Source organism: Vicugna pacos, chromosome 29 (assembly GCF_048564905.1).
Source record: "Vicugna pacos chromosome 29, VicPac4, whole genome shotgun sequence".
Taxonomy (NCBI): Eukaryota; Metazoa; Chordata; class Mammalia; order Artiodactyla; family Camelidae; genus Vicugna; species Vicugna pacos.
In genome coordinates this window covers 20,679,734-20,692,476 of record NC_133015.1, presented here as the reverse complement: position 1 = coordinate 20,692,476, position 12,743 = coordinate 20,679,734, and the positions used below count along the sequence as shown (strand labels likewise).

Below are 12,743 nucleotides of genomic sequence, written 5' to 3'. Positions count from 1 at the left end.
CAGTTGGATACAAGCAGTGTCTCTTTAAGAAAAAGGCAGCAATCCTAGTAAATTCAAGCCTGTTTCTCATTCTTTAAGAAAGTAGCCATTTAGGTAAATGTGTAAACACACTAAGATGATTAACCATCTAAGTCTGAATCAGACACTGATGATTTGCACAGATAAGAATAAGGCTCAAAATCAGCTTTGTTATTTTCTAGCTATTTCTTTATGCTTTTTGGCTTTTGAACCTTCCTTACCAGTGAATGGCTTTGATAAAAATTAATTTGTTCCAATAATATTCAATAATATTTCCAGTTTAGACTTGAGACTCTGTAACCAAGGACTGCTTGTTCAATGGTCATGGTTTTAAAATTTCTGCCAACTGCTCCTTACTGTGGCTGCTGCTCAGTGTCTGTGCATAAATGAAGGAGAGCACATGGTTTTCATATGAATCCAACTCTGCTGTGTTTGCACCCGGCCCAGCCTGTGACTCACTATCTGGTGAAGTGGTGCTCGCTGCCTTACGAGGACAGCACGTGGGAGCTGAGGCAGGACATAGATCAAGCGAAGATTGAAGAGTTTGAGAAACTGATGTCCAGGGAGCCGGAAACAGAGCGTGTGGTGAGAACTGGCGAATGGCAGAGGGTTTAATTTGAAAATAGCGTGGTCGTGTGGTCTTTGAGAAACCACTAATGGGATTTACTATATTTGAAACAGGAGCGACCTCCTGCTGATGATTGGAAGAAATCGGAGAGTTCCAGGGAGTATAAAAACAATAACAAACTCAGGGAATACCAGTTGGAGGGAGTAAACTGGCTACTTTTCAATTGGTACAACATGTATGTACAACGTGTCTTTCTTCACTTTTCGAAAAGCCTAGACAGCTCTTTTCCTTTGTAGTTTATTGAAAATATTAATCAGCTGTAACTCAACATTTTTAGCTCGCTAGTAAAAATGATTTTAAAAAAGCAGCCATTGGAAGGATGCTTAATATCTGTCTATTCAACAAATACTAATACAGACATTGATCAAAGTGTAAAGAAATAATTTTTATGTCTTAGAGCATTTTGTTTGAAAATGTACTTTATTGTGTCTAAGAGAACATCTAAGATATGCATTTATGAATATAATAAATACATAGTCAGCTTGTAAACATAAAACCCTGTCTAGTATGTGTACTTATTAAACTCTCCTTGTTTTTATTTCCCTCCCAAAGGCGAAACTGCATTTTAGCAGATGAAATGGGTTTGGGAAAAACTATCCAGTCCATTACATTTCTCTATGAGATATATTTGAAAGGAATCCATGGCCCTTTTTTAGTAATTGCCCCATTGTCCACAATCCCCAACTGGGAAAGGGAGTTCCGGACCTGGACAGAGTTGAACGTGGTTGTGTATCATGGGAGTCAAGCTAGTCGTCGGACCATTCAGTTGTATGAAATGTACTTCAAAGATCCCCAGGTAAAGCATCACAGACGTCACTCCTTACCCTTATGTACAGCTTCAGGCTTTGGATGTTAGAGAGTCTCGGACATTTGGAGGGGGGAAGATCTAGATTTTGCAGAATTGAGAATTTGCAAAATCTGCAGTTTATGTTTGTATTGTAATGCCACATCTTATGATTATGGCTCTTTATTTTTATAGCCTTGGTCATTCTAATTGTTAAATTAGAATGAATGAAATTTTTTTTTTTACCTTGAATGACTGTTGAAAATCATTTAATGCATTGATATGCTAATTTGATTTATTTTGCAAGCCCTCAGAGAAAGCTAAACAAAAAATGGAGTTATTAAATGTGAATGGGAAGAATAGTGTGTTTTATTTGTTGTTGCTTGAAGTGAAAACTACTAGGCATGTAATATTGACTGGCACATTGAATGAAATGTACTCAAAGGGAAGGATTTATACTTGGCTCCTAATAGCGATTGCTATGGTTGTTTTTTTGTTTGTTTGTTTACTTATTCTAGTTATTTACATGGAGTTATTCTTTGCTATTGACAGAGAAGCATTACAAATGATAAAGAAGGAAGAATAAATAGTTTACACTAAATGGAAGTCCTGTAACTGGAAATAAGACAGAGTTTTGTTTTATACATTTGTTTGCCTGAAGTGAAAAATAGGACCTACAATTAAATAGTTAAAGGAGAAAAAAATTGAAGTCTGCTTTGGTGTTGATCTTTAGATTTGGGAAATTGTTTTAAGTTCTATCGTGAGTTGAGTATTTTCCTCATGTTAGCACTTTAAAAGCAAAAAATTAGTTAACAAAAGTAATAAATAAATAAATAAATGAAATTTAAAAGTAAAAAGTTTTTTAAAAGTTGGCTTAGTACATGATCCCTTTGGCCTTTTGCCCTTCGGAGTCTGTGGGATGTGACTGGCTTGGGCACACCTAGTGGCACTTTACTGCATGGTATCTGTGAGGAAGCTGGCTTGGAAATTCTACTAACAATTTTCAAACTTCCTTTAAAAAGTAAAGGTGTCAAAACTCTGTTATACTGTAACAGTTTAAAAACCTCCAAAATACCTTGAAAACAGACCATATGGGTTGCCTAAAATAAAGATGTCCCCAAAGGGATAAATGCATGTGTTTTACGCTTAAAGTTATTAAAGTAATCTTTAATGCTAAATAATAATCGAGAGTTATTCCTGTAGGGTCGAGTGATAAAGGGGTCCTACAAGTTCCATGCCATCATCACTACCTTTGAGATGATTCTGACTGACTGTCCTGAGCTGCGGAGTATTCCCTGGCGCTGTGTGGTCATTGACGAAGCCCACAGGCTGAAGAACAGGAACTGCAAGCTGCTGGAGGGACTCAAGATGATGGACCTGGTCAGTGCTCGCGCCGGCGATGCCCTTGAGCCCACGCAGAATTGTTACCGACCCGGTGTTCCTGCCACTCCGAATCTGACCGATAACCTTTGAAGGGTGTTTGCAAAGCCTGTCAAACGCTGGGATGTGGCCTCCTGAGCGTTCAGTTAGTTCCCTGGAAGTTGCTGCCGTCTTCCTGATTCTTACGCCGTTGGCTGGTTTCTTTGCACCTTAGTCTCGCAGCAGAGTACAGTCGTGGTGTTTTCATGGAAATGAGTTTCAAGTATTTGCTTTTCCTTTTGCTTGTAAATACTGCCATTTCGTAAACTGCTGGGCCAAGCTTTAGCTCCGGGATGATCATCCAGGTATATTCCAGGGCTCGTAGGTTTCGGCGTCCAGGGTCCAGTAGGACTTGTACGTGCGAGTTCTCAGTGAGTTGAATCAATATCTGGAATTGGTCCAGTTCATGCAGACACTTAGAAGTTCAGGGAGTTACAGGACCTTGAGTTTGACCTGGAGTTTTAGAACATGCCTGTCCCATGGTCTTCCAGCTTCCCAAGAGATGGTCAGGTCTTCCAGATGAGGAATTTCTAGATTTTTTTCAGTGGAAGTATCATGGGACGACATGCTGTAGGGAGGGGTAGGGTGTGAGCACTATTCCTTTCTGTACGGCTGTATGATTTTCTGGCAAAAATGGCTACATGACTAAGTCAACTTCAGGCTTTTTACTGTGCCGTTTACAGGGTACATTTTGATTGCTTATTTTTATTTTTAATGTACATTTTAAAAGCAAAGTTACTATATTTAGCATGTCTTGGATGTTTTGATGAGTTTTTAAAAAGTACAAAAATATTTTTTTAAGTCCCTTTTAGTGTTGACTTCCATGGATTCATTTGATCTCTTGTTAATTGAGAGTTTGAGATGGGAAGGACTGTTTTATATATGATCACAGCTATCAGTTTTTTACTGAAGTCTGGTACCATCGAAAAGAACACTTAAAAGCTTTCGGTTGCAGCTGGTTCTTTGAAGCGGCTTCTTTTATTCCTAAATTAAGGGGATTGGATTAGCCAGCTATTCTTTTAATTAAAAACAAACAAAATCTAGTTTTGTTTAAAGGAAAACGTCTGACTGAATTATCCTATTTAGAATGGGATTTCCCATCCTTAAGACCATTCTCAGAATCATTTATATTATTTGGTGTTCAATTCACAGAACAAATTAGAACACTTAGAAAGGGTGGAGAGTCGTGAAGACCTGGCTAAGCGTGTGGAAAAGAGAAACTCTGTGGCTGTGCTTGCTCTCTCCAGGTGATGCTTTGCATCACATGGAAATAAACCTATAGTTTTTGCTAAACACCCGTGCTCGTGAACTGTCTACCGTGTCTCCTGAGCAGGGCTCCTTCTTTACAGTGGTCCATGTAAGAGACGGTGGCAGTGCCATTTCCTGAAGGCTTCAACAGCCATCTGAGTTTATCTAAATTGTTTTCTGTTATTAGTTCCTGTACTCCCAGACAGTAGATTCTTACTGCAAAACAGTCCTTCATTGGTGCATTAATTCAGCTCTGTCAACATCAGACAATCTAATTGTCATTGGGAGATTTCAAAGGATTTTCTGTTGTTTAATAGTAACACTTCATTAATGGATTAGAGTCTGTTATCCAGATAACTTTTCTGTTACACAGTGCAGCGTTCCCCAGCCTTTTTCATGTGGTGGCACACGGAGAAAATGACAATATTTGTGTGTCATCCTGGGGTAAGCCAAGAAGGCTGCCCACTACCACAGGTGACCGGTCTCGGGAACCTGACTGCCACAGCCCTGCTGGCTGCCCCAGGGACTTGGCACACCTGTAACTCATTCATGGCTCACCACGGGAAGCTCTGATTAGCAGATGAACAAAGTAATTGTTTTTCTGATGATCAAGAATCTTTATCTCATAAGAGCTGTTTTCTAGATGGAACACATTGTCATTGTTCAGAATTGGAATATAACTGTATTTTTCCGATTCTGAACAGCTCATTGTCTGGTCTTAAAATCCTTACTTAAAATATGCATCATGAGAACTTAACGCACTGGCCACTTTTTAATTCACCTTTCTTAAAATAAGTCACGGTGAAAACAGCGAATAATAACTCCATCCAGCCTCGGAGCAGCTCGCTGGGGACTGCTGTTACCTGCACGAGACTCAGTTACAATGAAGGTGCATTTGACGAGGGTTACCCTCAAGTGTGTTCTCAGGAAGGGAGGACCAGCGAGTGTCTTCACCTCCCCATCGCAAAGGAAATGCTAGTGAGCATGATACCGGGAGGAACATAGAGGGTCCCCGCTGTGCTCCGCAGCAGCCCTGGAGGCAGCGCCCTCTCCTTGTCCCTGTCGGCAAAGGAGGGATCTCTCTGGAGGTAATGGTGGTTCTTCATGGATTCATCTTTCATTGTCAGGAGGCCTCATGCAAATTAAAAAGGAGTCCGCTGCAATGAAATTAAATGGAAATCACTCCATCAGAGCTAAAAAGAACAGTAACATTTTCAAGCCAGGAGCCTCGCTGCTGGCGTAGTTGAACTTGGAGGTGATAAGCTTGATAGTCCGTCTCCTACTCGACCTTTTATGACACCTGCGTATTAACTGTATGTTGCTTAATAGTCACTTTCAAATGGGAACGTTTTATTCTGCTACTCATGCAGCCTCACCGAAGGGTCATACGTGTGATCATTTGGTGTAACTGGCTTTCAACAGCCATTGGGGAAGAGCTGCATAAGAAAGAAGTTCTTTTCCTTCTTTCACGTAAGTTAATTCGGAAATGAATAGCTTACAAGGCTTTTTCTGATGTATTTGGTTCGAGGCTCAGGATTTAACTTGGTCACGAGGGATACAGAAAAGCCAGGGGGAGGCAGTCCTCAGTACCAGTACAGGTCTTCCAGCGCAGTAACTCTTTTCCTGAATCTGTGGCAATGGTTTTAAAAATTCTTGGATGAGTTAATTCAAACTTGAATATGTCAGGGACCACGGGCCACGTGACGACCAGTATGGTTCTACATTAGAAAATCTCAAATTGATTTGCAAACTCCTTCCTCATGAATTTAATGAGCTGAAGGATGATAGTGGTCTGTGTATCTTTCTGAATCAGAGACCTCTTTTTTTCAAAAGGGAGAAAAGGAAGAATAAAAGCAAATTGAACGGCTTCCTCTTCCTTTCAAAGAGCTTCACTGACACATAAGACATGGTAGATATTAAGAAAATTAGCGTGTCCTCAGGTGTCTCACTCATCCAGTGTTTACTGAGCAGAACTCTCTGCCCAGCAGCCAGGCCTTGTCAGCTTTCAGGTTAAGTCAGAATATTGCTTTTGAACCTCCTGGAAGGTATAGCCACTTTTGGAAATAGTTTGGTTAACTGTGCTGTGTAGCAAAAGGCCAAAGGAGAAAATAAGGCCCTTAAGGTTAATAAGTTCACTGTCATTAAGGCTGGTCACCACGTCGGCTGCATAGAAATAGAAGGACAAGGGTGCGAAGGCTTAAGGAAAGCTGGAGAAAGCACTTATGACAGGAAGAGTTGCTTTAAAGAAATACCTCACTTGGTCCAAAGAGACAAAGTTAGATATAGCATGTCTTTTTTTTTTTTTTAAAGTTGATTGTGGTATTTCAAACCCAGCTGACCTCTTTGCTAGTCTGAAATGGGTGAAGAACAGAATAGTTTTTCGCGTGCTGTTGTGTGTGGAAGACATTCTGTCTCTGAAGTGAGTCACACAGGAAGGAGATGGGGAGGGCAGTGAGGGCGCCGTCGATGTGCAGAAAGAGAGAAGCAGGCCGGCTTCGTCCCAGGGATTTTAGGGACAGACTTAAGGTCATTTGATGGGGAACGAGGCCTGGAGATGTAGGGGGCCTGCGAAGCAGCACAGCACCAAAACGTGGCCCTAAAATCCTGGGCAGACACAAAATGGTAAGACGGGTTTAACGGGGGTCCATGAATCCGTCTGAAGCAGGGACCACGTTTCTGGTGTCCCCACCCTCGTGCCTCACTCCTGCACCTCAGGAGGGTGGACGCTGGCGCTCAGCGTTGCCGAGTAGATGCAGGACGCTGCGGGCCTCGGGGGGCCGCGGCCTCTGCTGCCGTCTGCTCAGTCGCTTTCCCCGCGTCCCCACAGGAACACAAAGTGCTGCTGACAGGGACCCCGCTCCAGAACACGGTGGAGGAGCTGTTCAGCCTGCTCCATTTCCTGGAACCGAGTCGCTTCCCTTCGGAAACCACCTTCATGCAAGAATTTGGTGACCTGAAGACAGAAGAGCAGGTACTGGCCGCGCCGACTCTGCGTTTCAGTCACGCCGTGGGCGGCCACCCCGAGAGAGGGCAGAGCCCTGAGGCCTGAGCGTTCTGCAGTGGCACTTGGGTCCACCTCCCCCAGCCTGGTGGACGGGCGAGCTTCCCCCATCCTTTCCTGGGGCATCCTGAGCCTTCGTGACGGCGGTTTTCTTGTTGGTTTGTCTGTTGGCCCTCATGAGGGCTGTTGAGATGGGCAGGGAGGCTGCAGACCGGCTGGTGTCATTTCCAGCTGCTGAGCCCCTCCGTTGGGTGGTGGTGCTGTGTGTGCTTTTGGGGGACCTGTCAGAAATTTGCAAAGCTAGTTCCCTCCTGGAGTTTTGAGGTTCTAGTCTTATTTCTTAACTGTATACTTGGTCACATTGCTTACTTTGTTTTGTTTGGAGGGGGTAATTAGGTTTTATTTATTTTACTGTTTTTATTGGAGGTACCGGGAATTGGACCCACGACCTCGTGCACACTAAGCACGTCTCTGCCGCTGAGCTGCGCCCCACCCCGCCCCCTTGAGTCTACATATTTTTGTTTAGAAACGCAGGTCCTAACGACCCCACAGGATTTCTTTGAGAAGTAAATGGGATACTGGGTATGAAAAGTGGTTGTTTTTTTCACCCATCACTAGAGTTATGTGGGTGTTGATTTAATCAACATGGAGATATGCTCGAGATCTTGGTCTCTCTGTGTCCCCTCCCCTAATTCACTGTCTGAAACCTCTCAGTTTAGTTCTTAGTGAAGTCTGTTTTGTTCTGTTCTGCTTTTCTTAAAATAAGAGCTGTCTGGTGTGCTGTGTCCTGTTACCATTCAGCAGAAAAGAGAACAGAGAGAGGCTTCTTGCTCGCTCACTGGGGCAGGGACGGAGCTCCTGGCTCTCACGCATCCTGGCAGCGCTTTCTAGAAGGGAAGAGAGCGGAAGCGTGGCATTCCCACGACATGGTCTCTTCCTTCCTCATCGTCCTCAGGCTTAAGACAAACAGAAGGGAAAACTAACAGAATAAACTGGGTTCTTTCCCACTGAGTTCCATGCAAGCCTCGTGGCTGTTCAGGGCTCCCGGGCGGGTGAGGCAGTCCACTGGAAATTGGCCGGTTCAGCCACGTGCACTTCCGTTGTGGAAGCTATAAGATGCGTGCCTTTGTGCCCTCCCTGGCTTTGACAAATGACACGTAGATAAGAATGGTAAATAAATACGAGAACCCTGGTCCTTCACGTTGGAGTCTGTTTTTAACATGCAGGCAAGTCGTGATAGCAGTATTTACGTAAGGTCCTTTTTTAGGTGCAAAAACTCCAGGCTATTCTAAAGCCAATGATGTTGAGACGTCTCAAGGAAGATGTGGAAAAGAACTTGGCCCCCAAGGAAGAAACGATCATTGAAGTTGAGCTAACAAACATTCAGAAGAAATATTACCGAGCCATCCTTGAGAAGAATTTTACGTTTCTTTCCAAAGGTGGTGGTCAAGCTAATGTACCTAACCTTTTAAACACTATGATGGAATTACGGAAGTGCTGCAATCACCCCTACCTTATCAACGGTAAGCCCTCCTCCCGTCCCCTTGCTGAGGTAACCGGCAAGCTCCAGAAGTCTTTGTCTCCCTCCAGGCTGATGATGTGTGGTTTGTAATCATCTCAGTGTGGGTGTCATCGCCATCCTGTTCTTCGTGAAGCCTCCTTCTCTGTGGCTGAAGGTGCAGGGCTGCTGCCCCCACTGACCCCTAAGGCGGGACCTCCCTCGCCTTTCCCTGCCTCTGTGTCTTCCCCTGTCTTCCCCTTTGAAGGCGGCGGGGAGGTGAGTACTTAATGGCTAGAAGTCATCAAAAGTACCCACAGTTAAAGCGAAATTAGCCTCTGATTGAGGTGTTCTTGCTCTGTGTGTGTGTGTGTTTAGATCAAAGAAGTTACAGAGGAGCTTCAGGGTGAGAGGTTAGCTGTTAGCTGTCTCAAGACTTTGGTGGGAGGAAAGTTCTCTCAGTCTGGGGCCTTTAGCACCTGTTCTGCAAGAGAGATTGTCTGGAAACGTTGCTAATGGTTTGTTCCTGGTGCTGATGAGTGCTTTTTGGTCTTCCCGCTTTCTTAACTGAATTGATAGTGTCATGTAACTGATAATGAGAAGAAACCTGTATCGATACTTCCAGAAATCACGAAGGGAGTAAATCTTTGATTCGTAAGATGCTCTGGGGGATGCAAAAGCCTTCGGTTTGTCAGGGGTTGAGATGAGGAGAGCCATTAGAAAGCTGTGGTGACACTGAGACGAGGATTTTGCCAGTCGGGGTTGGAAAAAGAAAGGGCACGGGGCTGTATAATACCTCCAGCAAAGAGGAGGAGGCAGGGCAACAAAGAGGAACCTGCCCAGAGCATAACGTACGTGTGAGGAACAACGGGACAGGGACGCTTAGACAAGTGGCACCTTGTCGTGCAAAGCCTTAAATGCTGGCTCGTGGGATTTTGGCAGAGCTGAGAGGTGGTTAGAAACGCGACTGAGGATGAGTGATCTGGCAGCAACGTATACCATGGATGGGAAATGGGGAAGATGTCCAGGCTGAGCTAACACCGCTGTGGTCTGTAGTCCAGGCCGGCGTTAGAGAGAGGTGATGGCTGGCCAGCTCGGGGCGCTTGCGTGCGGTTGCAGTTGGCCGGCAGTGCAGTTAGGTTCCTTTCCAGGGGAGAAGGGACAAAGGCAGATAGTGTCTGTATTACAGTCCCTGAGGCTCACACGCAGCTCATGTAAAGAGTTCCCAACCTCTCCCCCTTTTATAACCTACACACCCACCAGCCACCTCAGTCCCAGAAGCTGCAGTCACTGCACGACGATGTTCCTCACCTGGGACCATCTCAACATCGCACACAAGGTCCCGGCTAGGGAGTGACATCAGCAAATGTGTTTTTCAAACTTTGTACTTATAGTGTGGTCTTCTAAAGAGAGTATCGTGTGTGATAATTGCATGTTCAATGCCGCAAACCTGCTAATTGTTGGGTGTTTAAGGGCCTGTGAGGCTGTCCTGGTGAGTGTCACCAGCCTATCCTCGAGTTGGGGAGTTGGGGCCGAAGGTGGTTGGTGGTGTGAGGAAAGCGCGTGTGTGCGTACATGTCACACACATGCACACACTGTTGCATTTAATGTCTGGTAAGAAGAAAATGAGGAACAGGAGCCTCCGCAGGGAAAGACAAGACAGTCACAAGAGCTGAAATGCCGCAGCCGGGTGCGGGTGAGAGGGATGGTCTCACGGGGGTTGGCAGAGACCCTCCCCGTTCCATCTGCTTCCCTTGTCAGTTTCCCTTGTCAGGTCATGTGCGGTCACGTGCCTTGAGCATCGGGGGATGGGGGCAGGGCTCCCCCCTGGGTGGGTCACCGCGGGCAGAGGCTCTAGGACTCCTCAGGCTTGGACCCCTGGCAGTTGTTTTAATCAGTCGCAGCTTGATGTCAGCTCTTCCATCCTCAGAGCAAGTTACGGAGTGTCAAGCAGGTGTCCTTACCTGCCTGTGTGTTTGGAAACTGTAGTAAAAATAAAGATTCACACCCGGACGTGTGCTGGGCATCTCAGCTGCCCGAGGACTCCCGCAGCCCCGTGGTCGGGTGGGCGCTGCTCCGGGGCAAATGGTCCCGAGGAAGAGGAGGAGGAGGAAAGGAAGGACGCGCCAGCGCCGCCACCTCTGCGCTCCTTCCAGGAGGGCTCCAGCTGGGGAGGCGGAACTCAAGTCTGTGTTGGTTGTGACAGAGCAAAGCAGCCCCAACCAAAGGCAAGTTCAGTTCAGCAAAGCTCAGCCCTGCTGTCATCGTGGAAGACAGAAGCCACTCTGTAGGCTGAGCGGTAACGTCAGGGGAGCAGACGGAAAAACGAGAAGTGCTTGTAGACCACAGACCGCGTGAATGAGAAGTGCCCCTCACGTGCACTGAGATTTTTACTTAAACGTTTGGGGCCGCGTTGGGGGCACCGTTACTATGCAGTGGTTGTTTTTCTTGCTTAAAGTTAAGCAGGTTAACCGGGTTACATAAACCAAGTTGGTGTTTTTGGCCCAAGCTTTATTAGAATGGGACATCTGATTTGGGGTTCCGTATGTGAGAGTGAAAATGATGTTGGCGACTTGGCGGGGGCCCTGATGGTCAGGGGTGACTTAAGAGTCACATGTTGTTGTCGTTGGGTTTGGGGGCACGTGGAGAACAGCAGGCAGAAAGGAGATGAGACTGACGCTTGGGTGGATTTCCAAGAGAAAACCGTGGCCTGTGTTTTGCTGGTTGGTGTTTGCGGCTGATGTAGCTAGATACCATTGCAGCTCCCGCCTTGACAGTGACCATCTGTCTAAGGGAAAAGACCTCTGCACTTGGTTCAAGTTGGCTTTGACACACGTGTACACACACACACACACACTTTTAAGTGTTGAACAAGCAGGACTTGAGTTTAGGGCAGTGCCAGCAGAGCATTTGGGCTCTCGTAACCATTTCCAGCCAATTTTTTGATTGATACTTGCAAATCTCGCATCACGGTAAACCTTTAATTGGTAAAGCTGAGAATCCGGCCGTGACTTCAGCAGGTAGGCGTTGCTTCCCCCAACCCCTACCCCTGCCCTCCTCTCTTCAGTCTGTTCTGGACACAATATGATGCCAAAGGAGTCATACAGGAAATAGGTTTGCTGGTAAGTTTAAATGAATTATTATTTGTGTAAATTGGCGGCCACTTTAAGGACCTGAATTCACAGCAAAGAGCTGAATTGATGAATTGAGCAGAAACTTTTGACAGACAAGAAAGAATTTTAATTCTGACTATATTTTATGATATGAGAAATCACTGGTAGTGTTGAAAAAGCAGGAAAGTTATTTTTCTCATCAAAATACATTTAAAATGAAGAAAGATTAAATTTCTCTACCAATTTGACTGAATTTTTATTTTCAAATTTTTTACTGAAATGATCCAAACATGTCAGATGTTTATTTTGTCAGAGTGATTGTTTAATTTCTGAAAACTACTCATTGACTGTTAACTTGTTTTAAGCTAAAAATACATTTTATTTTGATGATGCATTGTAATCTTAACATGGGCAAACAGTAACTACCAAGATATTATAAGAGTAAAATCTTATTTCTGAATTGCAAAGAGCTTATAGTATGTTACACGACCAGAACAAACTTGTTGAAAAGACCTGGTGTAATTCATGGATTTAAATCTGTTTCCCCTGCCTTCTGAAGGCCTTCTTGTCCTGAATCTAAAACCTAGAATTCTAAAAATTTCATATTTTGAAAAACGTTATTCAACTTTATACAAGAACATTTATTCTAGAACATTGTTTATTCAGGAATATTCCTGCCGCAGGGAGGGTGTAGCTCAGTAGTAGAGCGTCTGCTTAGCAGGCACGAGGCCCTGGGTTCAATCCTCAGCACTTCCATTAAAAATAGGCAAATAAATAAAAACGTAACATCCCCCCCCCCAAATTTTTAAAGTAAGTAAGTAAAAATGTTTAAAGATGTGAAATTAAAAAAAAAAAGAATATTCCTGCTAAGGCTTCCAAACAGCATTTTGGTCTTTACCTTTTCCTGGTAAGATCTTTGCTTTTTGTTCCACTGAGATTAAGATTCTAAATATTAGCCTGTTATTCATGTGGAAGGGGAAGAGAGAGAGACAGCAATTCGACCCAGCTGGCGTTTTCTGCCAGGCCCTTCGTAA

The 12,743-nt window shown here is 44.6% G+C and overlaps 1 protein-coding gene across 6 annotated transcripts in view; it reads left to right on the top strand.

The window, feature by feature from the left end:
* CHD7 (chromodomain helicase DNA binding protein 7) overlaps positions 1 to 12,743 on the top strand; it is a 170,414-nt gene that overhangs the window by 128,339 nt on the left and 29,332 nt on the right. For all 6 annotated transcript variants that reach the window (XM_072951914.1, XM_072951919.1, XM_072951917.1 and 3 more), the window contains 6 exons: positions 466 to 603; positions 700 to 821; positions 1,199 to 1,442; positions 2,634 to 2,810; positions 6,925 to 7,068; positions 8,366 to 8,621. In XM_072951914.1, the coding sequence (XP_072808015.1) occupies positions 466 to 603; positions 700 to 821; positions 1,199 to 1,442; positions 2,634 to 2,810; positions 6,925 to 7,068; positions 8,366 to 8,621 (1,081 nt within the window). The remainder of the gene's footprint in view (positions 1 to 465; positions 604 to 699; positions 822 to 1,198; positions 1,443 to 2,633; positions 2,811 to 6,924; positions 7,069 to 8,365; positions 8,622 to 12,743) is intronic.